Raw genomic sequence first — 27,638 nt, 5'->3', positions numbered from 1 at the left:
GCGCTCGCTGTCATTCTAGTCCATGGGTACACTTCCGGATTCCGTGTTGTCTAGTGTTTCTGTAGGCACGCACAGCTGCTAAGCGCTAGCCATCGCATCATCGGGAGCTTGGTCCGCATCGTAGTGCCGTCGCGCTGACAGCAGTGTGTGGGGATGGACGACGAGCTGGAGGGCGAAGTGGTGCAGGAGATCTTCTGGGCGCACGTCAGCCTCGTGTCGCGAGCAGCGCGTACCGAACTGCTGCCGATGGCGGACGCGGCCGCCTTCTACGTCCGCCTGTACGTCTTGAGGCCCGGAACTCTGGCCGTGTTCGTGGCCCTGTTAGCCGCTGTGTTCCTGTGCCAGTCGCCGGGCGACGCCTGGCTTCGGCTGCTCATGCGACGCCTCGAACTGCTGGGCCGGCCCGACGCCGTCAAGAAGCTGTTGATGCGCAGCCAACCAGTCGGCTCGGCATCCGAGAGGCGCTCCTGGGAACTGCAGGTCAGTGCCTGGCACGCAAGACGGTACTCATCGCTTTGGTGCTCAGGACAAAGTTCACATGTCGATGTCCATCTCAACTGGTCCAGGTTGTCATCTACAGCAACCGCGAGCTCAGGCTGGCGGCTTTAGCATTTTGATCAGCTAAGAGAAACGGCACGTAATCAGAGTCTCCTTCCTGTGTCAGCTAGTAATTACCCGACACATCAAAAGACGCGAACGACGGCAAGTTCTTCTGGCTTGCCTTGCCAGGCCACACATTCACTCAGTCGGGCGCATGTGGTTTAAAATGTTTCTAAGACCGATCAGTAAAGGTCGGATAAGACTTCAGCCTTCACTTTGTGTTCTTTTTCGACTACGTAAGCTGAGGGCTGCGCACCCTAACTCAGTCGTGCCAGCCGTGTAACTATACGAGTAAACCTGTGAGCCTCGTAAGTATGCTACTCCTCATAGTGCTAATTCCCCTCTTGCTGCTACATCGGGTCCGACATAGGACTTTGTAAAGCTTGAATGACAATGGGGCTTGTTTCGAAAAGGGGTGTCCCATCCCGTCTTGCGCTTGTTGCCAAAACAGGCCCATCCCGTCTTGCGCTTGTTGCCAAAAACAGGCCCATCTTCTCACCCTGCTTTTGTTGATGGCATGTTTTATATGTCACTTTGTACATATTAACATTTTTGGTTTAACAGTCATGGTTGTGGCAACAATACGTAACGCATTTTCATGAGCGCATCTGCACTGAGGAAGCCAGAACAATATTTTTTTTGTATTATTGAAGCGTGCTCTCGAAGTCTTCATTATAATACGTTAATGAAACACTGACTGCTACCCTGCTCAGCAGAATGTTATGCAAGACATCTGCGTAAGTATGCATGTTGTGTGAATGCATGGAGGGTCAGTATTTTGTAGCGATGCATTATGCTTCATTCTGCGCTTGTCGTATCGTCCACTGCTCATGGCCAGCTGATCCCATTGATACCGTGGGCGGACCATTGCTTTGACCACTGGCCAAAATGCATTGAATAAGGCATCGTTACAAAATGCCAGCCCAGAGCTTTCTCCTGTGTGAGCATTGAGTGGAGCTGCATTGCCGATGGTGCTAGGGCATGAGTACACGGTGCATGTGTGGCTACCCTCACTATTCTTAGTGTTTAGCACAGATAGCTATTAAGATATAAAACAAGCACTAAGTTTCTACACACATAATTGAAACCTAAGAGGACAGACTTTTGGGCAAATTGGTTTGTTACATTCATTGAAGCCATAGCACTAATAACGCACGTCCCGTCCTCTTTCTGTGGTCTCTGTCTTCTCAGCGCTATGGCTTCAATGAACATCATTGAAGGTGTGCTTGTGTATTCCCCCTTGTCCCCGTTTTAAGTATCTAGGGATGCCGCACTAACGAGGCCTGAAGTCTGCCCTCACCCGCGCTACTTCTACAGTTGCATGCCTTGACTCACCACTGACCATCATTCTTTTTGTAGATTTTTCTTTTTACTAGGAGAGCTTTAGCTCTTAATGTAAGCGAGGTCTGTAATACTTTCAGAATGTCTCATGTTGCCTGTACCAGGCTCATTAGCCAGGGGGTGGGAATCTGTGGGGCTTCTTCCCCTTGATATTTTCTCCTTCTGTAATGCACTACCCACGAAAACAACCACCTGCACTGTCAATTGTTCCAGGATTTTGTCTAGAATATGTTGTCAGTCTTGAAAAGGCATTTTGGCGTGAGCATTGGGAACTCGGGTTACCCGAAGTCATGTAACCGAAAGAGTCCTGTCGTAAAGCACTAGCTTCTAGAGTGTTTTGGTGGTGAGAAACTCATTAAGCACTTCAAGATGGCACATTATCTGGCTACGCAGTGTGTGGCCTCTAAGAGCACCTCTACAAAGCCCTTGGCATGGAAGCTAAGCCAGCTTTTTTTAAAATCATCCATTGGAAAACACCCCGATTTCTGACTTTGTGAGAGGCAAAGCCAGATTGGCGAGCCAGGATGAAATGATTTACAAGGCTGTGTGCTAATAAGAACACCATACGATTATCGGCTCTACGGCTTTGCCAAGATTGCTTCACTTTACCGACTCTGGTGAAAGGCACTTGACGAAAAGAACTCGTACCACATTTGCCTTCTTTCACCGCCATCATTCATAGCTGTGCACATGCCGCCGACTTCATACCAATTCGACTGACGATCTTTCGAAGCTTAGAGTCCTATTGCTAATGCAGTGATATATAATTATTTGTAGTTTTTAATTCAAATTCGGTAATTATGAGATAAGCAGAAGTGAATGTGGATGAGGAATACAACTTGCTGCCCGTGGGGACTGAACACACAGCCTTATTACACGAAGCGTAGAAGAGCACACACACAAAAACATTACTGGAATATTTGTGGAGGCTGGCACAAGTAAGAAATACAAGCATCTTTCGCACAATGTGAGTGTAGACGGTTACAAAGTTGTGCACCTTAATAGGGAATCTGGGGTGCAGCCAGTGCTGATAATCAGCGTTGTGGCACAGAATGGCTTTGGCGAAGCACTAACGGAAGCTCCACTCACCCTTAGGCCTGCAGCATACTCCATAGTGTCAGTAACAGGGGCTCATTATGTCGGGTTTTTATGGCACAGAAGTGATGCGGTAGCAGCACTGGAACGAAGCATCGACTAACGAAACAACTGCTTTTGTAGAGGGAGCTCACCTGCAGGCACATATGCGTGCGTGGAAAGAGACGGTCTCGAGTGCTCACCCACAACTAAAGGTTTATCGCTGTGAAACTTGCACTACTTGAAAATGCATGCACAGCTGTACTGGTGGCAAAGGAGCAGGGAGCAAAAGAAAAAGGTAGGACATTAAAGCGGCAGGGCCTAAACCACTAGAGGCCCTAAGAATGTGCGCACGTTTTGATGACAAGTAAGAAAAACTTAATTTTTTGTCTCTTCCATAATTACATCTGTGGACAATCGTACATTTCTTATTTATTCAGTTTATATGTATTTATGTAGTGTTTTTATTTTTTTTTCCCCTGCATTTACAAGCTATAATTCAGTATATTCGATGTGTTTCTCTTAAGAAGTATGACATGTGCTTTAGTGTTTACTTTTCTGTGCAATTTAAGTGTTTATTTTTATATTGAAAAGCACAAAATGTACTGCCTTGCAGTATTGCTACCACAATTGCACATACTGTTTTTTTCTTTATGTATCGCGTCCACTGGCATGCTGTATGCCTTGCAAGGAGGGACCCAATCCCCTTCAAGTGAACGGAGTTTCACATTTTGTTCATGCCTCCTCCATTTTTGTTTTATTGCGATAGCAATTAGATGGACACTCTCGGCTGATTTTTGCCGTCGCCATCATGCCCCAGATATGTATATGTATGTATATATTGTAACACCAGGATTTGGTATTTACACTATTTATTGAGGGGCAAACTTGTGCCCAAAGCCAAAAGGAAACACAGAAAATTCGGAAGGAACCGAAAGTCCGCAGCTCTCACGAGCCTCTCCTTCGAACGCTGTCTTTCTCTTCTTCACGCGCGTTGGCTGCTCGGCTGAAGCTCGTGCGCATGCAGGGCCAGCCGGCGCATTGTGGCTGGCTTCATCTGTCGTAGCAGTGCCGTCTTCGTTTCGCTTCGTTTGCGACGCCTGTGTTGTACGAACTGATGGCAGTTTTCCGTGGCATTATTCCCCCTCTCAAGACGCATCGCCCCGATGCGTGCGATGAGGCTGTATGCAGAGTTCCATTTGTGGGCGGGTTTCGAGGAACGAGTTGGTAGTACAGTGGGTGACTGGGGTGGCTAATCTTTGTGTCGGTCGTGGTATGGCTTCATGCGCACAACGTGTACGCGCTCAGTGGGATTGCGTCGTCGCGAAGGCGCCTGTCCTGCAGGCTTGACTTCATAAACCAGGTCACTCAGGCGCTGCACTACTTCATAGGGACCAAAATATCGGCAAATGAGTTTTTCAGACAGACCGCGTCGTCGTACTGGGGTCCATAACCACACTTTGTCGACAACGTCATACCGCGTTTCACGTCTTCCTTGGTTGTAGCGGTCGGCGTCGATCCGGTGTTGGCGATGTATTCGGTACCTTGCTAATTGGCGGGCTTCTTCCGCTCGTTGTAGAAAGTCGTCAAGATCAGGGGGGTAGTCATCTTGGTCTATCGGTAACATAGCGTCCAGTGTTGTGGCAACTTCACGACCGTAAACTAGTTGAAACGGGGCAACCTTGGTGGTCTCTTGTACGGCGGTGTTATAGGTGAAGGTGACGTAGGGTAAAATTTCGTCCCACTTTTTGTGCTCGACATCGACATACATAGATATCATGTCGGTTAGAGTTCTGTTGAGCCGTTCAGTCAAACCATTGCTTTGGGGATGATAGGCGGCGGTTTTTCTGTGAATAGTGTGAGTCATATTCAGCAGGCACTTCATAAGTTCCGCTATGAAGGCCGTTCCGCGATCAGTGATTACGACAGTTGGAGCGCCATGCCGGAGGACTATGCTGTTTACAAAAAACTGGGCCACTTCAGCCGCTGTTCCCCGTTGCAAGGAGTCTGTTTCGGCGTATCTGGTCAAGTAATCCGTCGCCACAACGATCCATTTCTTGCCGAGTGAAGAGGTCGGGAAGGGTCCAAGGAGGTCCATTCCAACTTGTTGGAACGGCGCTTTCGGCGGATCTATAGGTTGGAGGAGGCCAGCCGGTTTAATACTTGGTGTTTTTCGTCGTTGGCACTCACGGCATGTCTTAACATAGTGCTGTACTGAAGCTAATAGCTTGGGCCAATAATAATGCAGACTGATTCTAGCAAGCGTTCGAGTCACGCCCAAATGTCCAGATGTGGGCTCATCGTGGCACGCTCGTAGTATTTCTTGCCGCATAGTTGCAGGAACGTCAAGCAAGAACTTCTCACGGTTTGGCTTAAAGTTTCTCTTGTAAAGAACATTTCTTCGGAGGCAGAACGATGTGAGGCTTCGAGAAAATATACGAGGTATTCGTACATTGGCTCCTTCCAGGCGTTTAATGAGCGGGAGCAATTCTTCGTCTGCGCGTTGACATTCGGCTATTTTAGTAGTCTCGACAACCCCTACGAATGGAAAGTCATCTTCCTCTGATAGTGCTATGTCTGCAGGCGCCCGCGACAAACAGTCGGCATCGGTATGCTTCCTCCCAGAACGGTATACCACGGTGATATCATATTCCTGCAGTCTGAGGCTCCACCTTGCTAATCGTCCAGATGGGTCCTTGAGGTTCGCCAGCCAGCAAAGGGCATGATGATCGCTGACTGCCTTGAAAGGCCTACCGTATAGGTACGGCCGAAATTTACTGATGGCCCAGATGACGGCAAGGCATTCTTTTTCTGTGGCTGAATAGTTGGTGTCCGCTTTCGATAGAGTCCGGCTGGCGTAAGCTATCACTTTTTCTTCGCCATTCTGCCACTGTATTAGAATGGATCCAAGGCCGATGTTACTGGCGTCTGTGTGTATTTCTGTGTCAGCTGTCTCGTCAAAATGGGAAAGAATTGGGGGCTTTTCCAGTCGTTTTCTTAATTCGTCGAAGGCGCTTTGTTGCTCGTTTTGCCACTGGAAGGGCACATCTTCTCATATGTTTCGTTAAGGGTTCTGCGATCTTCGAGAAATTTTGGACAAATCGTCTATAATAAGCGCATAGACCAAGAAACCTCCGTACTGACTTCTTATCTGTTGGCACCGGAAACCTTGCGACGGTGGCTGTCTTATCGGGATCAGGGCGAACACCTTGGGCGCTGACGACGTTCCCCAGAAATCGAAGTTCTTCGAAACCGAATTGACACTTCTCTGGCTTAATTGTCAAATCTGCCGAACGGATTGCCTCTAACACTGACCGCAGACGCTTGATGTGCTCGTCGAATGTAGCGGCAAAGATGATCACGTCGTCTAGGTACACTAAACAACACTGCCACTTCAATCCGGAAAGTACAGTGTCCATCATTCGCTGGAACGTTGCAGGTGCACAACAGAGACCAAATGGGAGAGCCTTAAATTCATAGAGTCCATCCGGGGTAACAAATGCAGTCTTCTCGCGATCGCGTTCATCAACTTCGATTTGCCAGTATCCGCTTTTCAGATCCAGTGATGAGAAAAACTTGGCACACCGAAGTCGATCTAACGTGTCGTCGATGCGTGGAAGGGGATATACATCCCGCTTAGTCACAGCATTCAGTTTCCGGTAGTCGACACAAAACCGCAGCGTGTTGTCCTTTTTCTTGACAAGCACCACGGGGGATGCCCACGGACTGTTAGAAGGCTGGATAACATCATCTTCAAGCATCTCCCGTACCTGATTCTTGATCACCTCCCTTTCCTTTGGTGAAACACGATATGGATGCTGGCATACCGGCCTGGTTGTCTCGTCCGTTATGATCCTGTGTTTGGCAATGCTCGTGCGCCGTACCTTTGAGCTATTGGAGAAGCAGGTGCCAAATTCCCGTACGAGGTCATATAACTGTCGCCGTTGAATTTCTGAAAGCTGTGGATTGACAGATATTACGTCGCAGACGTCAGGTGTTGATTTTACATCCACTGACGTTGTTTCGAGACTGCATATTTCTGTCGCTGCACAGAACTCATGGAGAAAGGCTATGGTTGTCTCCTTCGCGATATGCTGGAATTCGTTCCCGAAATTTGTCAGGAGGATATCTGCGCACCCGTTTCGCAACTGAACAATTCCTCGTGCCACACAAATGCTTTTTTTCAGGAAAACGTCCATGTTGCTGTCAGCCACACCTTCGCAGTCATTAAATGTATCATTCCTGACGAGAACCATTACACTGCTTCGTGGCGGTACGGTCACATCATCATCGACGACGCGTAGTGGAGTGGTGTATCATTCGTCTGCTTCTGCTACCTTTATAGCATGTTCCGTCGAAAATGATACGCTTGACCTTTGTAAGTTGATAATGGCACCATTATCTTGTAAGAAATCCATTCCCAGTATAACTTCCCTCGAACACACGGGCAGGACGACGAAGTCATTGACGTAAGTGAAGCCCCGTATCCCAACTCCTGCGGTGCACCTGCCGAGAGGCGTTCTAAGGTGACCGCCTGCAGTACGCACTTGAGGTCCAATCCATTCGGTTAAGACTTTCTTTAGTTTCTTCGCTAAGTCGTAACTGATCACAGAGTAATCCGCACCGGTATCGATTAAAGCATTGAGCTCTAGTCCGTCAATTGCCAGCGGCAAGTCTGAAGTTATTTTCTCGCTACTGTACTTCTTTACCTGTAAACAGTCGTCGTCGTCATGCTGATATTGCAGTGGAGGATCTTCACATGTCTGATCGCCAGCGGCCTTGCCTCCACAGGTCGCGGTCTTCAGTTTCCCGGGGTTGGGCTAGGCGAACGATGCCTGGGCGCGCTTGAGAAGGGATGTGGGCTGGGCGAGCGGTGGCACATAGGGGATAGCGAGCGTGGCTGATGACGATGAGGCAGGTCAAAGTTCTGACGCGAGCATAGGTATTCTTCGATGTCGGACGGTCTTTCGCCGTTTCGAGGACACGGTACATTGATGGCGAATCCCCTAAGACCAGCCTGACGGTATCGGCAAAATCGGTACAAGTGACCAGCCTTTCCACAGTGGAAGCATAGGGGCCTCCGTTCGGCGTCTCGCCATACGTCACTTTTCCGAGGCCTTGTTTCTGCCACGCGAGGTGGACTGCGTGCTGCCTCTACCATATGGGGCGAACTGCGTGTTGTCTGTGCGTAGGTACTTGGCGTTTCGATCGGCGCACAGTGGACAGCAGGTCGCCTGAGCACCTCAGAGTACGTTACCGCGCGTCGTGTCGGTATTGAATCACTCTGCGGCTCCCGTATGGCGTGCCTAATTTCTTCTCGCACAACATCAGCAATAGACAGCTCCGGTGAAACATCGGGTGACTGCAGCTTGCGTAGCTCCTCCCTGACTACCGACCGGACGAGCTCCCGCAGGGTGTCCAGGTTATCCGCAACGCCTGCCGAGTAGACTCCAGCTGATGTACAGGCTACGTCGCGATTGTACTGCCGGGCTCTCTGATGCAGCGTCGTTTCGATGGTTGTTGCTTCCGACCGAAACTCCGCAACTGTGTGAGGCGGATTGCGAACAAGTCCCGCGAACAGCTCTTGTTTTACCCCATGCATGAGATGGCGCACCTTCTTGTCTTCGGTCATGCTGGGATAAGCTCGTTTGAACAGCCGGGACATGTCTTCTATGTACATCGCAACAGTCTCGTTGGTGCGTTGGTTCCATGTACGAAGAGCTGCTTCTGCCTTTTCCCGGCGATCACTGTTACCGAACGTACACAGTAGCTGTCGCCGAAACTCTTCCCAAGACGTTAGGGATGCCTCGTGGTTTTCGTACCACACTCGTGCAGAGTCTTCCAGAGCAACGTAGACGTTGCGCAGCTTGCGTTCTTCGTTCCATTGGTTGATATTTGCCACTCTCTCGAAGTGGTCTAACCAGTCTTCGGCGTCCTTGAACGAGTCGCTGTGGAATACCTTAGGTATGACAGGTTGGCTCACGATGAGCTGCGACGGTATAACTTGGCTGGTCATGGTGGTGGTGTCGCTTGTCTCAGTCGCCGGTACTCTTGAAGCAGCGGGAAGGGGTCCGAATTCTGGTGAATCTCCTCGAATACGGCGGCTGGCCCATTGGTGCACCGGTGTAAGCTCCACGGCTTCCGGTTGATCAGGGCTTGGGCTGCGCTCTCTGGGGCTCGGAATCATCTACCCAGCACCTCCACCAGAAATGTAACACCAGTCTCCACAAGGATTTGGTATTTACACTATTTTTTGAGGGGCGAACTTGTGCCCAAAGCCAAAAGGAAACACCGAAAATTCGGAAGGAACCGAAAGTCCGCAGCTCTCACGAGCCTCTCCTTCGAACGCCGTCTTTCTCTTCTTCACGCGCGTTGGCTGCTCGACCGAAGCTCGTGCGCATGCAGGGCCAGCCGGCGCATTGTGGCTGGCTTCATCTGTCGTAGCAGTGCCGTCTTCGTTTCGCTTCGTTTGCGACGCCTGCGTTGTACGAACTGATGGCAGTTTTCCGTGGCAATATATAAAAAAGGCACAAAGAAAAAGTACCCGACCGCGGATTCGGACCAGCAACCCTCTCGCTCCCCAGCGCACTGCGCTAGACAATTCAACCACACACCATGTATGCACCGGCGAAATAAGGGCGAGCTATTTATATACACTACGTACCGCTGGTGGTAAGCAAATCTCGGAGCGTGAGTATGTTTTCTATCACGCGACGCTCCTAATTTTCTTTGAATTTGAAAACTGCCCTTGCGACGCGCACAACAAAGTGGCCCTTTTCTGTACCCACTCGTGATGTGGAAGGGGAAAAAAAAACAAAGAATACCGGGCACACCTTGCATCAGACGCCCCCATGTGGCTGGAGACGCAGGGGGTCACTTCACGCGCCGCAGTTTAAAAGAAGAAGCAATTTCTAAGAGTGTCCGATTCTCCATTGTCGACACTTGCAGCACGTAGACAAAACAACTGTGACAGTTGTTAGTTCACAGTTGCCCTTTGCATGCCTATGCGTTCTTTTAGGGCGTCCTTCTTTATGCTTCAGCGGCGCGCTGCAAGTATTGAGCTGCTTCTGGTTCTTCTTGTTACATTTCAATTTCTTGCTATCTCATTCATTGCTTCGTCCTTGTGGCGAAACTGACTTTTTGTGTGTGCCAAGAAAAATAGAATAGAACTGAACTTAATTCAATGCAGCATCTACATAAATGATTTGGTTGCAGTTCCTTACTTAGACATGTACGTACGTGTTTCATAACAGGGATGCACTGCCCCCACAGCACTGGCCATGCTACAAGGAAATGGTGGCAAAATAAGGCACCAGTGAAGAAATGCACCATTGGCATGCCTGCATGGCACTATGGCATACTCTGGAATATAAGTAGTGCCATCTTTGCCACTTTCAAGGGTTCCATAGTATGTATCTTAGCATGATTGGTAATTGAAATTCCTCGTGGACAGAGAAAAAAATGCAGGGTAGGCGTAGGCGTTTTTGCTTCAACAAATGCCCAATTGATCTGTTTCGATGATAGTGTGACTCCTTTTGTGGTGACATACTTCTTTTTTCTGCTGAGGCATCCTTACAGATTGTTCAGTGTTTTCGGATTATTTACAGCCATCTTCACCACTAATGTAGAACAGTGTTCACATCCTAGTATTGCACTGTTACCAAGTTCTTGTCTGTTAAGTGCCCATTATTGAGTGTTTGTTATAAGAAGCATAAATAGAACATTGGGCCCAACTGCCTGCAAATTGACACGGAAACCTTTCTTGCCATGCAGGCCAAGCATGCAGGCGTGTTTGCACTGCAGGGGCGCAGGCCCCGCATGGAGGACCGCTTCTGCATTCTGAGCAATGAGGAGCACGATCTTCACCTTTACGGAGTCTTCGATGGCCATGGCGGAGAGGTAAGTCAACGGTTGTGACGATGTGCTTCGATTGCAGTCGCTGCTATTGCCAACTTAGATACCACGCAAGGAGTCGCACACAAACCTTGATAGAGTGAAGGTGAATGCACAAATCGTTCAACACATAAACTCGGAACATTTCTCATTGAAGTCAGCATGTGATAGTCGCATACTTATAGAGAATATTGACTGCAATGTAGATGTTGCCGTGTTGGATGTAATTTCGTCGTAACATAGTTAAGCTGTTTCTCTTGGAGGGCCCCTCATTTTAAACCCTGCTCAAAATTTCAGCTATGCATTGGAAGTTGTGTAAATTTAGTACACCAGCGAGGGAGCATAGACTGCCGACCCGAAACTTGTTGGTTCGATGCCAGCCATGGCGGTCACATGTTACGAGGCAAAATGCCAGACGCTCGTACACTTAGATTTAGGTGTACGTGGAAATACCTCAGGGGTTCGAGATTTTCAGAGCCCTCTGCCTCATAATTGCATCGTAGTTTTGGCAAGTAAAACTCCAAAAATTATTATTAAGGGCGAATATACTGCGAAAGGCTTTTTAATGGATTTTGTAATAGCCCAAATGATAAGCCAACGAAACGTTGTGGTGTAATTGGGCAAGGAGGCTTTATATCAACCATCCAGCTGCAGACCTCATGTGCCTTCACCCATATCAGAGCCAAGAGCGCATGTGAAGTTTATTCCACTCCCTCAACCACCTCGTTCAATGCAAAGTATCCTTTAGCAACCTCTGCAGATATTTTGCTGCCAGCTGTGCCGAATTCCCCACATAGCCTCAGGATTTAAACTTGTATTTGTTTCTTCTTCTGTATACCTTCATTGCCTTCTTCGCACACTTTTGTGCTCAAAGAGTAAAATATTGATAAGAAATTAGGGCAGCTTCGCAGTGGTGCTGCCAAGGTTGAAGGAAGAGCGGAGCTGCGCGGCCTTCCTTGACCAGCCAAGCCTAGCCTAGAGATAGCCACTCAAGCTGAGATATAGCCACATGAACATACATAGGGTCAGTTATTGAGCCTGGGAAAGCAGAGTTGAGGCTCTCTCTCTATTTATTGCTCTCTTTCTCTGCGTTTCTCTCTCTCTTCCTCTTTCTCTCTATCTTTTAACACGAAAGTGTTTTATGACGGGGTCCACCACGGCTCCGCTGACGTATTTCCGTCATGGATATGACGTTCTAAAATATACACTAACAGATGGCAAAGAAAAAAAAACTAGAAGAAAAAGTTCCATCACCGGGACTCGAACCTACAACCCCTCGCTCCGCAGTGCGAACCAACTCGGCCACATACGGCACGTTCTTAAGCATACTAACGGCAAGCTATTTATATACACCAATTACCGTTTGTGGTACTCTTGAGATCGGTGACACTTCAGCGTGTTTTTGTTATCACTAGTGAGATGGCGCAAAAGGTTCAAAGAGCGTGCTTGTGTGCGGGTGCTTATCTGATGGGGTGTGGTTTGTACGTCTTGTGCTCTCACCGCAAGTTTGCGTTGAAGTTACATAGAGCACGAAGGTCACTTTGCTCACTGCAGTAGCCGCTTTTGCGAAAGGAGTGTGCTGCTAACACACAAACAAGTTACAACTGTGACAGTTAGTTTGCGCTCATCCTGTGTATACTTGTGCGTTCGTTTCGTGCGACCTCCTTTGTGTTTGAGCAGCGCGCTTTAACTGTCGAGCTGTGACAGTTGTTAGTTCGCGCTCATCCTGTGTATGTTCTTTTTATGCGTCCTTTCTGCACGAGCAGCAAGATTCGAGCTGCTTGCAGTTCTGCGTGTGACATTACAATTTGTTGCTATAGCATTCATTCCTTTGCCCTTGTGCCAAAACAATGCACAACATACATTCAATTATGTCTTTGAAGAGACGTTTCACTTTCGTGTTATACCGATTCCTATGACAGAGGGATCTGCCATGTTTTTTTTTCTTGCTCTCTCGCCCGTAGCACCGCGTTCATACGGTTCCCATAAATGCTTGTCCGGCTAGCGTGCCTGTATACATAGCAGAGTGGTTTCGACGCTCGCCTTTGGACCGTGGGTACCCGGGTTCGAATTTCACCTCGCCAAGAAATTTTATTTTGTTTTATTTATTTCTCCTCTTCCTCCTTTCCAATCCTCCTTTTCATCCTCCAGCGTGTTGCTAGGCGACGCATGGTGACATCGCCATTCAGTGAGGTTTTTCTGGGCACACCGAACGGCCTAAGCTCCAGCTTAAACAGCCTCACTGTTAAAACACATCTAAACATGTATTTGTAGGTACAACTACAAGCACAATATAGACTGTGTGCATCATATACAGACAGATACCGAAGTAATAGTCTATCAACAGAAGTAAACTGAGCATTAAATATCCCAGAAAAACACATACAGTAGAACCCCGCTGATACGTTTTTGAAGGGACCGTAGGAAATAAACGTAAGAAACGGGAAACGTAAAAGCCGAAAGACAGGAAAAACGGCAAAATATTTAGTGGTACAGAATTTTATTTCAATTCTTACGAGCAGCTCGAAAATTGGCGCGCTCAGCCGCGATCTAGTCGATGGATAGAAACGCGGAGCTTAGGACGGCCTCATCCACAGAAATGTAATCAACGTATGTGATTTTTTTAACACCAACAGCTGTAGGCATGAAAGAACTAAGCACACGCAATCACGACCGGCGCGGCGAGTCCGACCGCGAACCGCACGCACGACCATGCGAGCTCCAACCAGCTCGAACTCCTCCCGTTCTCCGACAAATAACGATGATGATGAGTCTACGCCAACGCGATGGCAGAAGTGAATGCCAATCTCGAAGGCCTTGCTTTCGCAAGCAATTACGTCATACACGCCATGTTTGTGCAATGCAAATCTCAGAGGCTATGCTTTTGCCAATAGTAAATGCCAATCTCGAAGGCCTTGCTTTCGCGAGCAGTTACGTCATAGACGCCATCTTTGCAATTCGAATCTCGAAGGCCATGCTTTTGTTTGCATCAATTGAAAGATTCTGTTGCTTGCCCCTCTCATGCGGCTAATATTACGGTCAAACGAGGCCAAGCTGCGTGAAAATGCACCATGGCCGCTCTCTTTGGTAGTCACTCGGTCGGCTCCGGGCGCACTTCGCGACGTATCATACGGGAACGGTCCGACAGTTATGACGTAACAGCGGGGTTCCCAATACATTGTATCCTATGGGAGCTATGCCGGGACCGGCGGAAAACGACGTAACAGCCGGGAAAACGCAGCAGTGAGGAACGTAACAGCGGGGTTCTACTGTATAGTGCACAGCACGACAGCTGTAGTTCACGAAAGCGAACACAGTGAAAAAAATGAGATCTAATTATTAAATACATTTACTGAGTCATCTGATGTAGCTTCATTATATTATTGTTGTAGAGAAGAAAGAGTATTACTAATTGTTTGTTCTGCAATTATATATTGTCACGTGGTTATGCCAGTGAAGAAGGCTGCATCCAGATTGGTAAGCACTGAACTCTCTATTGGGCCAACTTGTGCCTAGCAAAAGAAATAACTGTCAAAACAGTGATTGCAGCTAGGGCGGTCATCGATTGTGAAAAATTTAATTCTTCGATGAAGCACATCGACCTTTATATGTGCGTCATGGTACGTTTCATTGTTATCGGTGCTGCTCGCGTAAGTTCCTAAACATACTGAGCTGTTTGCATCATTCATGCAATCCAATGAGAACGTTCGAAAACATGCGAGAAGGTTCTGGTGCTGCATGCACTTTTACTGTATGTATTAGCAGTTCTTGTGTTTCAGGAGCCCCACCACAGTGGTCTAGTGGTTACGGCGCTCGACTACTGACCCGAAGGTCGCGGGATCGAATCCCGGCCGCGGTGGCTGCATTTCAGTAGAGGCGAAGAGCTAGATCGAGGCCCGTGTGCTTAGATTTAGGTGCACGTTAAAGAACCCCAGGTGGTCGAAATTTCCGGAGCAATCCACTACGGCGTCCCTCATAATCATATTACGGTTTTGGGAAGTTAAACCCCAGATATTATTATTATTATATTGTGCTTCAGGATGTTTCTTCCTTCTGATTATTATGCATTTATTCATGATGCAGATGTGCCAGAAGAAATTTGTCATATGACAAATGGCGAACTACTGTAACTTTATTCTGTCTTGTATCACCAGTGCCAAAGCTTACCATAGTATTGAAAATTATGTGACAGAATCAATTACTCGTAAGTGTTAAACACTAATCTGATCTAACCTCAAACAACCCAGGCACTCCATGGTGTTTTAATTTAGTTATTATCACTCAGAATGTCGCAAATGTAAAAAAAAAACCATCATGTGCTTAGATGCTGCTGCTCTTTCACGTATGTAGATAATGTAACTGTCGTCGTGTTGTCCTAAAGGACATTTTTTTTTCCCTACTGAACACACAGGCGATGATGTAACAGGTGGCAAGTTGACATGTTGACTCTGCATTTTGAATTCTTGCTCATGGCATTCTAAGCACTTCACAGGTTTCTGTTACCTGCAATAACTGAATGACCTGAAATCTAGACAGAATTTGTACCAATTTTCTTGAAGATAGCAACACTATGATTAAACGACTTCTGCACAATTGTGCAGTCATCTTAATCCATACCTTTAATGAACAGTTTATGCAATCATTTCCAGGTCAGATTGCAAAGGAAGTGAAGGCAGTGTGCAGTGCTTTAAGATGGCAGGAATCTCGAGAGGCTAAGGGAAGATAGTGCAGCTACCCTGCTGCGAATGTGAATCACAAGGTGCAGCGAAAGAGGCAACAATTAACTTAAGTTCTCCTAATGATTGTTTGCTCAACTGGTCGCCTTAGAGTGCTGTAGTGCATTCTAGTGGTTGGTTGATGTTGATTGCTGAGGACATATTTACCTGGTTCATTCGAAGGGTCATTCTCTCGTTCGCAGTGTTCTAAGGCACTGTGGTATCCAACAAGGGGGCATGACTGAAACATGCGACATAATCGCCATCACAGGGTTCATTCAGTTGGACCGTGCAGCCCAAGCAGGGTTTTCCTGGATTCACTCTTGCACTTTGTATTGGTGGTGAGTCATAATTCAGTAGGAACCAGTGAAATGCACCATTAGTGGGAGACCAGTGGTCTAAGGTCTCTGTACCCTGCTCATGGTGACTTGCCAGAGTGAAGGCAGCACGATGAACGGAGCAGTGACACGTGCACCACGTCATGCTGCAGGTGGCATCAGAGTTTGCTGAGCAGCACCTGTTCTCCTCGTTGATGCCCAAGCTTGCAGAGGCCGTGCAGCGACAGCGGCACCAAGCTGGTGCTGACGCAGTTCCACAGTTGCTGTCTGAATTCTCACAGCTACTGACTGATGAGATTCTGCAGCTGGACACGAATCTCCTGGCCATTTTGAAGAGTCGCCACGACCTATCGGGTGTGTAATGTCTTTTAATAGCTGTTTGCATTCATCATCACAAGTGCGTAGCTTTGCCTGTGCTGGAAACAAGGTCCTCTTTTCCTACAAAGAGGACTTGTTTAGTTGGGGTTCGTCAATTAGGGAGCCATTAAGGAGAAAAGCTATTTTTCTGATGCATTGGTAAATCACTCTTTGACAATGCTGAAATCACCACTTGCCGTAACAAGGCACTTGGCAAGCGAGGAAACGTTAAAAAAATGAAAATGCACGTGGCGATGCATCTTCGAATTCCTGCACCAATTGCCTTGACATCTTATATTGTCACAATGTCTAGTAAGGCCTGCTTAAGTACTGAAGTGGTAAAAATCAAGTCCACTGTCATTTGAGGGGGCTAGAGACTTAGTGAGCCAAGTTTCATTGAATTTTATTGAGACAGTGTGGCCAAAATGCACAAAAAACTACACACGTAAAATCCATGACATCACGCTGACGTTTATACGCAGGGATTTCAGCACAAAATTAAAAAAAAAAGAAACCTTGGCATTGTTTCCCTTGTGGTGGTGAAAGTAACGACAGTTGAATTCTCAAAGAATAATTTATAAGTGTAAACTGATTCATTGTTTCAGTGTAGTGTACCTTTAAGATGGCTCGGTGGATGTTTCAAGGAGCTGCGAACAAAAGTTTAACCCTTTCACTGCCGGGGTTTTTTTTTCTTTTTTTTTTTGCAGTGCTGCACACTTCATGCCGGGATTTTTTTTTCTGCATGATATGCAGAAATTTTCTGTTTGCTATGCAGTAGCATGCTGTCGAGGACATCTAAACATTTTTGTAGGTAGGGAATTATCAAAATGAAAGTATCGCTCACTAGAATGAAATAATTAACGAAGTAGTTAACTTTTAATAAATAGTTACTTGTTAATTCAAAGCCGCTGAGGCACTAATTATCCATTTTATTTGGAGGCCAAATTAGTCAAGAGCTCCTGAATTTCTTCTTCTGTTAAATAGCGCACGTGGCACGCTAACTCGCCATGGCTGCGCTGCTGAGGCGCTGGCAAAGAGACGCGAGCCAACGCTGATGTGGACGCATGGGCTCCATCTTATGTCAGGAGTTTTCTTACAAGTTATATTTGTTTACATGTTCTCTCCATAGACGGCGGCACACACCTGCATTATTTTTTTTAGAAGAGTTGTCTCACAAGTGGCAGGGAGCGGTTTAAAAAGGCAAAACGAGTATACTCGGGATTGGCAGTGAAAGGGTTACAGACCATGGTAAGAGCAACAAGCATTGTATACTATAGTACAGCCATGCAACTTGCAGGTGGGCTTCGGCACTTTATTTCCAGAAAATATGGCATGCATATTTTTTATTTGTTCTGAATTTTTTTGTTGGTGCATCTTTTCTGCACTGATAGCAAGCAGTGTTGTGCCTCGTGAGTGTGATGGAATCTTCTTAATTACAAATTGTCTGTTGTGCCAAATTAACTAAACTGGGGCCACTCAAGCCTCAGTGCGGCTCTCCGACTTGCTCTCCTCTTCACAGCATGTCTTTCTGAGAAAGGAACTGTTGTTCTAGGCTCCACACTGCTGGTGGCGCTGGTACATGGCCATCACTTGTTGGTAGCCAACGTGGGCGACTCTCGAGGGGTGCTGGCTGATCGGCGGGGACAGGCCCTGCCTCTCTCCTTCGACCACAAGCCACAACAGGTGAGCCAGTCAACATCTGTTCGTGATTGTCCTGTGGCAACTCGGAGGAAAGAGGGAAGATTGATCAAGGGCTCATTTCGTTTGCTAGACGCAGCCTAATGAAACCAACAGACAATGGAGCTATGTAAGGTATAGATAGGGGAGATTACTTGTATGTTCTAAAGGAGTACTTACACAAATTTTTCAAGGCAAGATAACTTGTGGGACAGATTTGTGTGGACAAATATCAACAGATAATATAGCCTAGAACAACATGTACAGGGTGTTTGTTTTTTTAGACAATACAGATATTTAATAAAAATTCTATAGTCTGTGTCCAGATAAGATTGAACATGAGGTCCCGGTCACCATTCCCGATTTTGATGAAATTTACTGTAGGCCTAGGCATTAGACCCAGGACAATGGTTTCCAAGTTAGTTTTGCGAAAAAAATTTAGTTCGCCTGAAAAAAATATACCAGGTGTCCCAGCTATCTTTAGCCAAGGGTTAAAAAATACAATATTAGAGGCAGGCGAGTGAAATCAGTTGCAAAATTGCTGACAGCCACCTAGTGCACTCCAGACAACTTTTTGTTTTGTAATTAATTCATTTGTTAATTAGGATTATTTAACTAAATTGCTAAATATTGACTTTAGGCAAGAAATACGACTTGCAAAGTTCTAGAGCGTCTTCAGAAACCCCCATTGCATTATTTGCGATAAAGAAAGTCTCACGTATACCATTTTTTCCAAGCTGCAAAAAAAGCCCGCGACCTACAAAAAAGACCACGTGACTAGCGCATTCACGTGCAGCGAAGGTGATTCTCTCAGCCGTGGTATGGGCGAACGAAATTAGCTGCAGCCGTGACTCACCGGGTCCGTTGTAGCAGTAGGCCGACAAGTTGGCGGTGGTTTCTTGGCCCGCGTCAACCAGTTGGCGCGTGACGGTGCAAGTTGTAGCAAGTGCCAAATTAATAAATGGCCTTTTTGAGAAAGCTATTTCCAAACTTCAGCGTTTTTTGGTAAATCTCCGCCAATAATAAAAATTTTAAATACCAGTGTCTCCCCTTAATGTTTGCGTGTGATGGGTGGTGCCTATCTGTTTCTTTCTTAAAGGGGTCATGAAGCACCCCTTGGGCTTGTTGAAAAAACACAACCTGCGGAAAGCTGACACGGCTATGAACTGCTCTGCAAAATATTACAGTCGTGCGCGCCGCGTAAAGGCCACAAGCGGAGCGCGAAGTTGCCGTTTCCCCAGGCACCCTCTTTTCAAACAGAGGCCGGTTCTCACTCTCGTCGGTGGGTGGGGCGTCTGCATGTGTACGTCGCGGAGACATAGCATGCTTATTGGCCGATAGCCGGATGAGATGCGCTTCTTGCCATGGGGTGCCGCCACTTGCCCGCGCCGCACTCCTCAGTCTGCTAACTTTACACGGTAGCCGCACTCGCGCATGCGAATCACAGTGGGAGAGCGATTGCGTTTCATGACACGCGTTGACGTAACTTCTTACCCCCGTTTCATCCCTCCCTGTCTAGCTTCCAGTGCGCTCGTCGGCACGAGAAAAGAGAGAAGCGCTGAGAGCGTGCGCCAAACCCCGTAACTCCGCTGATTCTTGACGGATTCGAGAAATTTTTGCGGCAATCGATTCAGGAGGCAGTAAACTCCGATAATGAGGTCATTAGATCACTACTTGAAAAAGTGGTTCATGACCCCTTTAAATGATAAAGAGGCGCAAAAAACTGCCTTCAAGAAGCGCCGCAGTGGCCGCCCCTGAGTTTTGTGCTTCCCAGACAAAGAAGAGGTTGATATTGCGGTTGTCTTATGCACAGTTCGAAAGAAACGGATAAGCACCAAACACTACGCGCAAAAGTAAGGCGATGCGCGGGCACAAGTCAGATGACTTGCAGCTTCTCACGAAAACATACGGCCACAGCGCACCGTCATTCAAATTTAGTCACTCCCATGTGATGGGTAGTTCCGGTCTGACGTAGCAGAACGGTCGCGCTTTGTGCTTGCCTTGGGTGATCATTTTCGATTTTGCCCATGAAATTCGATGACGAATATCTCGAACGGCATGAACTTTTGTGATTTCTAAAAAATTGTTACAGTATAACGTTGTTACAATGGATCAGCTTACAACAGACATTCGGATACTACAGACCAATTTGCAGCGTTATGCCAACCTCCCTATCTGTTCCACTGATTGAGTTTTGTTTACAACGGATTCTGGTACAATGGATATTCAGATATAATTGACTAAAATGTGAGGCCAGCAAGGTGGCCAGGACCCCTTTACAGCGTACTTTACTACCACGGACATTCCAAATTCGATAACTTCCGACTTCAAATCTCTCTTCACATACTTTCGGGATGGGAACAGCGCGCTGGGTATCGACATACCGATTTAAGAACAAAGGCCGCCAATCTCCGATCTGTCAGTGATCAGTTATGCCTAGCCGCAGTGACAAAAATTCAGCGCGCAGCCTGCTTGGTCTTGCGTTTTGGGGTGCCGATGCGCGAAATTGCTAGCAGTTGCCACCGCTGCTGCGAGCGGTCGCTGCACGGTGAGCTTGGCGTTGGGTACGCTGCCAAAGCGTAAAATGCCCTTCCGGGGTTCCGAGGAGCCAGCGGGTGATGTGATTCGTTGTTTGCGACAGAGCACATTGTGGCTTCTTCACTTTCTCATGTCCCCTAGCACGATGTTCTTGCCCGCAAAGTTCGGATTCGTCCAAGAAGAGGTCTTGGAATATGTCTAAGACCTGTGAAAAGAAGGCTGTGTCATTTCGCACGAAATGATCAGGACGCATGCACAAGCCACAGCCAGGAAGCATGGCCTCGCCACCACTGCTTTCAAAGTGAATAATGGGTGGACAACACGCTTCATGCGGTGCAGCGGACTGTGCTTGAGGATGCGCACATCATCAGCGACCGCCTGTGGCGGGACTGAGAATTTCTTCTTTCACAAATCGGGAATGCGGACCACACGCTGCTCAATTTTGACATGCCGGTGAGCAGTCAATGAGAGAGGAGCACGCAGCATACTCGTTAAAATGATGGGCGCCGAGTAGCAGTGTTTCACGGTAATGCTGGCTATCACGACAGACTGCAGGAAGTTGCCACCATATGTTATCTTCAAACGGAAAACCGTAATGAAGGCCAACTTCCCAGCTAGCATACACATACGAGCCCAAGAGAAAGGAGGAATATCGTCCGACCTGATGGCTGATTGGGTCCGGACTGTCTGGGGACAGCAACCTGGCGTCCTGCTTCTCCCGTCTCTCCTTGTGCTCGACAGTTTTTGCGGCCCCCTGGGAGAGAATGTACGCCAGGAACTGTAGGAGCTGCGCACTGAGATTGCCATCATTCCAGGTGAACTCACTTTGGTGCTGCAACCCCTTGATGTTAGTCTGAACAAGCCATTCAAAGACGGTGTGCGCCACTTGTACACAGACTGGATGGCCCATGGAGGGCAGAGCCTGACACCGACTGGCAAGATTAAGAGGCTGTCCGTTGAGCTGGTGTGCTCCTGGACCTTGCCAGCTGATTTGACGTGAAGAGTTTCAAGAAGACTGGAATTGCAAATGCGCTGGACGGCAGCGAGGACGACCAGTTGTGGGAGCAAGATGTCAAAGTGGCCAGCAGACGACGTACTCATTCCAGGTCATTCTAATGTGCCTAATTACTTTGTAACTCTCTCAGTTTAGGCAAACTGGGGCTCCCAAAATGGCACATGGAATTCAAAAACTACACATTGTACTAGGGAACAAATTGCATATTTGAAATCAGCACACAAATATACATAAACTCAGCGAGTTTGATTTAAATTGGTAAAGAATTGTAAAAAAAGTTTTCAGGCGCAGTGTCCCCCCTTAATGCCTCGTTGATCATTTCTCTTCATTTTCTTCCAGCTGAAGGAGCACAAGCGCATTCGTGAAGCCGGTGGCTTCATCACCTTCAATGGCGTATGGCGAGTGGCCGGTGTGCTGGCGACTTCACGTGCACTGGGCGACTACCCACTCAAGGAGCGTCGTCTGCTGGTAGCTCAGCCCGACGTGCTCACCTTCGACTTGTCCGCAGGGAACGGCGGAGGTGCCGCCTGTGCTGTGCTCGCCTCGGATGGCCTGTGGGACGCATTGAGCAACGAGCAGGCGGCCTCGTTGGCGTTGCAGTACCTCGACGAACCGCTCTGCGGAGCCCGAGAACTGGTCGTGCGGGCATTCAACGCGGGGTCCCTAGATAACATCACGGCCCTCATCGTTGACTTGCGTGGCCGGTCGGCGAGAAACACTACGATCGGTGAATGACGCTTCTACATGCCGTCGTGCACCATCTGCCGCGCAACCAGCATGCTGAAGTCTCAAGACGCCCACTGCATTGGCATTTTTCAGCTCCAAGCATTTTTACAGTTGGAGTAACCCTTGTTCAGACAACACAAGAGTCATCTGCAAGAATTTGCATGTGCAGCCTAAGCAAGCAGCCGGTGTTTGGCTTTGTATTGACCTTGAAATATGTTTGTGGTCACTTCTGCCATATGCTTTTTTTTTTGTCTTTAGAAAGTCAGGTTGAAACGTACCGAACCCCACCTGTACATACTTACTTGTTGGCTGCTCATGGTTTCCAGTGAAGGTTGTTGGCTTTTAGTGACTAGTAGCTGAGCATTTTCCTGCTGTTTGAGAATGCAGGAGTGTTGTACATAGTGTTGATCCTTCCTGTACATAATTCTTGGTGCTTTAATAAGTCTGTTCGGCATGTTTGTAATCGCATTATTGTGCAACAATGATTTCACGAGCTCCTGCGTTCGACTGTCAACTCGGTTGGCCACCGAATCTGCATATTTTAGTGTTTGCAGAATTGTTGACGCTTAAAGCTGAGCAAGCTTCAAAAGGCCGTACCACTTGCACCATGTGTTTTTCGTTGTTGGATTGTTATTTATTTAGAATTATGACAACTTTTATTCGTGAAGAGAAAAATTTTACCCTCGCTTTCACAAAACCATTTTAGGGCTTCAGGGCCAGTGCACTGGTCATTTCTGAGCGTTTATTATCTCCATTTTCGTGCGCTCTTAAAGTGTCCTTGAAACGGTTTTTTAACTTATGCTGACACCTAATCATTTCTGGGGTTTTACATACCAAAACCACGATATGAGGCACACCATAGAAGAGGAAAGATAGGGTGCAGAAAACCCTGGCTTCTGTGACACAAGCTGACTTCATTTGCTGTTTACCATAAGTCTAGTAGTAAATTATGATTGCATGCTCTCTTTCTTTACTGTTTTCTTTAAGCAAAACAAATTGCAACGCATTTAAAATATTACAAACAACATTTATTCACAATTAAGCTTATATGTATGTTGAGATCAGTTGGATAACCTTCCGGCTCGGTCGCCTGTGTGACGTTGCTCACCCCTGGAACATGCCATGGGCAAAGGCTGTGGAAAGCTCTCTTGGGTTGGCCACTGCAATCTTCAGGAATTCGCAGATTTAAAGCCTCATAATAGATTTCACACTTTACGCAGAGAGCTTAAATCGGTCTTCTAGATCAAAAAAGACTTGATCCACCAGCTCAGTGCTTTTGTACAAAATGTCAAAACTGTTTCAGGGTCACTTTGAAGCACATACTTCTCAAACTGTGGAAGCTCTGGTTGTACACTTCAAATGATTTCTTGTGTGAACAAAAAAGTGTGGCCCCTTTTGTTCTGAAAAATTGCAGGGAGGCAGAATTGATCATTTAGTGAGTTAGCGATCATTAATTTTTGTAGTGACCCTGAAGGGCAGGGGATATGTTGCTTTCCTGTGTGTATGTGTTCTTTCATGCTGTTACAGAGGTAAGCAAGGATGCACTTTCATGTGAAGACCCTAGAATAATTACAGTACTGTAGTGTTTGACTCAAAATGACAAGCGATGCTCTGCACTGCTCCCTTTCTAAGGGTATTCATCTCTGTGTCAGTCTTAGTGGCGTGACAAAAATTTATTAACTTATTTTAAGTCAGCCCTTCTAAATGATGTTGGATGGCAACAAAAACTTCACTTTGCCACGAGTACTCCTGCAACCTGGTACAGTCCCCTACAACGTGGCTTTCTTTCCCTTTTTTGTGCTTCGTTTTTATCTAGTGCATCCTTGAATGTAGGAGGACTGTTCCTAATGCATGTTAACAGTGTCGTTAAGTCGTGACACCCTATTTGCTGTTGCTCAGCCAGCCTCTCATTGTTAACCATGTGGTCTACTTAGCCTCTCTTAAATTTTGAGGTGTCTATACTCACTTGTATGCCTAATTTATTGACCCGTAGAAAACTTGTCAATTCTCGTCTTTCTAGTCACCCTTTGTTTCTCTATGTTTAGTCTTTAGGTTTATTTATTGTACAACATTTATTATTTTACCTCTTTTGAATCAAAAGATCTGTGACTTGCCTTAGCTCTGCCTTGTGTCTCATGTGCCCTTTTCTCTGTGCTGTCCTATGCGCTGTGATTATGTAAGTTAAATACCAACTGGCCAACGTATTGCATTCTGCCTCGCACGGCCGCATGTTTGTGCTCGTCCACGGTTCCATTATTAAGGGAGTGCCACTGCACAGCTTTGTAAACTTTCAGCTTTCTGATTTCACTGACCAGTGTCCAACATGACGCTATATCCTCGATCGCTGTTTTTGGAATGAGCTTCCCAGGTGATGAAACGTTCATGTTGTACTAGCACTTTCATGTTTAGCATCAACCAGGCTTGCACGCATTACAGAAGAAAAGTAACCTACCGTAAAATCCCGAGCAAGTGCCCCCCCTACGGTGAAAGATAATCGGACAAGATTTGGAAGGGGGCCCTTGCTTGGTCGCGGACTAAAATTCAGTACGGCGGCGGAAGAGCCTCCAAGAAGAATGCACACCTGTGCTTCTGATGAAATGCTTTACTGAATACGCATGCATTTGCTGATTTTACCGAAACAAGGCCTTGTGTGAAACTTCACGTTTTATGACAAGGGGGCAAGACGTTCTTCAAATGTTACGACAATTTGTGACAACTCAGAATGCAACCCCGAGGCACCACACTGTAAATGTATTAAGAAATTGTACATATTTCTAAAGACTCTCAGAACTTGGGTTCCTAGGAACTGCTGCTGCAGGATTCTGTAGCGGAGAACAGGCTTTAAAAGAAAAAAGAAAAAAAAAGGCGAGAGGGGAGGGAAGGGGCTTGCTCGCAATTTTACGGTATGACAATTGCTTCCTTCAAAAGCGTAATGGACTGCAGTTACCAATTACTGCCGCAAGAAAGCAATTCTGAGTTCGTTATGAAGCACAGCGTTTTACAGCTGCTAGGTCTCTGATTGCTTGAACTAGGAGAAAGTTCTTTTGGCAGGGGTGCCGAACCACTGAGCTGACCATTGCTGTCGTGTGCCAGGGATTGCCTTATCCGAAAAACAACACCCCTCGTTGCACTAACTTGGGCATTCGTCATAGGAGTAACTGATTACATGTAACTCATTTCTCCAAAGGAGTAACTAAATTACAGTGATTAGAACTAGCAGACAAGAAAGGAAAGTACAGGGGATTTTATTTGTAGTAATTACGATGTAAATGTAAGTAAAGTAAAGTGGACAAAAGATAGCTTGTCGCCGGCAGGGACCGACCCTGCGACCTTCAAATAATGCGTCCAATGCTCTACCACTGAGCCACGACGGCAGTGATCTTCCCATCCACTTAATGGGGTATATATGTGCATTTAAATCTAGGACTGCTGGTCAGCTCGTCGGCTGCCAGCTCATAAAAAGATCTCGTGCTTCGTGACGCCAGCAGGCAGAAAAAGTGTGTTCCACACTTGCCGTCATGGTTGCGATTAGCGCTGACTAACACTCCTAGGTTTAAATGCGCATATATACCCCATAAAGTGGACGGGAGGATGACCGCCACCGTAGCTCAGTGGTAGAGCATCGGACGCCTTATTTGAAGGTCGCAGGTTTGGTCCCTGCAGGCAGCAAGTTATCTTTTCGTCCACATTACTTTGTTCACATTTGCATAGTAATGACTACAAATAGCATCCCCTATACTTTCCTTGGCTTTCTTATCTGTTAGTTCTAATAATGTTGTGTCTAGCAAAGAAAACGAGCCCTTAAAGATTGCCCTTCTTTCGTTCAAATTACAGTGAGCGTTGCCAAGTACAAAAGTATTTCATTAATAGCACAGAACTGCCAAAGATATAATTGATTATAAGCAATTAATTTCAGACAACATTGCTAACAACATAATGCCACAGCTGTGTAGGTATGGGCTTATAAAAAGAAAGGGGGATGCCAGAGTTTGCTCAGTGTGCTTTGCAGTGTAAGGCTTTCCCTACATACAAGCATTGTATGGTGCAAGCATTGTATTTCACTAAAACGCGGTTGCAGTGAATTGTCATAGTATATATAATGATGTAACTGTGAGGCGTTCCTCACTGATGTCAGTGCATAATGAATACTGTAGATGAAGATATTTTTGTTTTGGGTGTGAATTTGTTATAAAAAGGCTGTCGAAGAACCTGAACGGAAAGATGATATCGGTTAATGATTCAGAACAAAGCAATTCAAAGTAAAAGTGACAACAGTTGTTTCAGTCTATGTGCAGAGACTGATTTAATTGGATACTCGTCTAAGCGATTCTGGTGTATTGCTGTGGTTGTGCAGACAGCCAGGTTCTCGAACAAACGTGCAAAGTAGGTCACTTATGCAAAAAAAAAATTAAAGGGGCACCCGAGTCTCGTTAATTGCATTCAGCGTGAAAGCACGGCCTGTCTAGGTGGGACGACTATATCAACGTCCGTACCATGTGATGACAACGTCACTTGATCACTTGAGTTCTCTCACCATCGGGTGCACTGCATTTCTCGCTTCATGGGGCAGACAAACCTTTTCCATTAACAGCTACCCACCACTCAGTAAGCATGTGTTGTCCTTAGGTGGCCCACCAATTTCGCTGTCCCAGTTTTGGCAAAGCACTTCATTACTTCAGCAATCTCAACATATACCATATTTTCTCTTGTATAAGCCGTCCCTGCATATAACCCACACCCCTAACTCCGCAAAAAGAGAGAGAGAGAAAAAAAAGCAGTGCGTATAACCCCCACTTTTATAAATTTTAATTTAAAATTTGATTTAAAGTTTAATTTTTAAGCACATTTTTCCGTTTTTTGGTGCAAGTTATGTGCGAGAAAATACGGTATGTATCGATTCAAGATGACGCATGCAGCCATATTCTTTAACTCAACGATCTCTGCACTTTACACTAGCTCATCCATGATGTATTGCTCTTCTTTTTGTCATCAATTTCGGTGTGATCGTGCAGCAGATGTAATCCTGCCATGTCGCATCTGGTGTGCGCGTGCCAGATTAACCCTTTGTGCGACAGCGGGACACATGCGTCCCACTTTTCCGTCTCCTGAAAAAATTTTCTCCCACATCACCCTTTGCAATTAGCGCAATGCTAAGTCACTCATGTCTTACCTAAGTCTTCGTGAATCTCGAGAAAAATTCTTTTACTACGCTTTCGAAGGGCGGAAGTAGTGTTACAATGCGTTGAATTTTGGCCAGCTTTTTACGATAGCTTCTGAATTTTCCTCTTCTTCAGTAAGAAAGAACCTACCAATCCAAATGCCGGATAATTTCCTCTTTTTCTGGTTTTTCAGAGAGGCCACTTT

The 27,638-nt window shown here is 46.6% G+C and overlaps 1 protein-coding gene across 1 annotated transcript; it reads left to right on the top strand.

Moving 5' to 3' along the window:
* Positions 1–99: 99 nt before the first annotated feature.
* LOC119386607 (protein phosphatase 1L) lies at positions 100–24,848 on the top strand. Its single transcript, XM_037653892.2, has 5 exons — positions 100–480; positions 10,789–10,914; positions 16,114–16,315; positions 17,871–18,001; positions 21,888–24,848. Exons 1-5 carry the CDS (start codon positions 154–156, stop codon positions 22,281–22,283), a joined length of 1,182 nt encoding a protein of 393 aa, XP_037509820.1. The 5' UTR covers positions 100–153; the 3' UTR covers positions 22,284–24,848.
* Positions 24,849–27,638: the final 2,790 nt, after the last annotated feature.

This window comes from Rhipicephalus sanguineus, chromosome 3 (assembly GCF_013339695.2).
Source record: "Rhipicephalus sanguineus isolate Rsan-2018 chromosome 3, BIME_Rsan_1.4, whole genome shotgun sequence".
NCBI lineage: Eukaryota > Metazoa > Arthropoda > Arachnida > Ixodida > Ixodidae > Rhipicephalus > Rhipicephalus sanguineus.
The sequence above is the reverse complement of the archived record's forward strand: the minus strand, read 5'-3'. Positions and strand labels throughout refer to the sequence as shown.

What these genes read in the sequence shown, in the direction of transcription:
- LOC119386607 (XM_037653892.2), top strand. Translation starts at nt 154, where the DNA reads ATGGACGACGAGCTGGAGGGCGAAGTGGTGCAGGAGATCTTCTGGGCG. An exon ending in GGCGCTCCTGGGAACTGCAG is followed by an intron (nt 481 to 10,788) that starts GTCAGTGCCTGG and finishes CTTGCCATGCAG; the next exon opens with GCCAAGCATGCAGGCGTGTT. An exon ending in GAGTCGCCACGACCTATCGG is followed by an intron (nt 16,316 to 17,870) that starts GTGTGTAATGTC and finishes CTGTTGTTCTAG; the next exon opens with GCTCCACACTGCTGGTGGCG.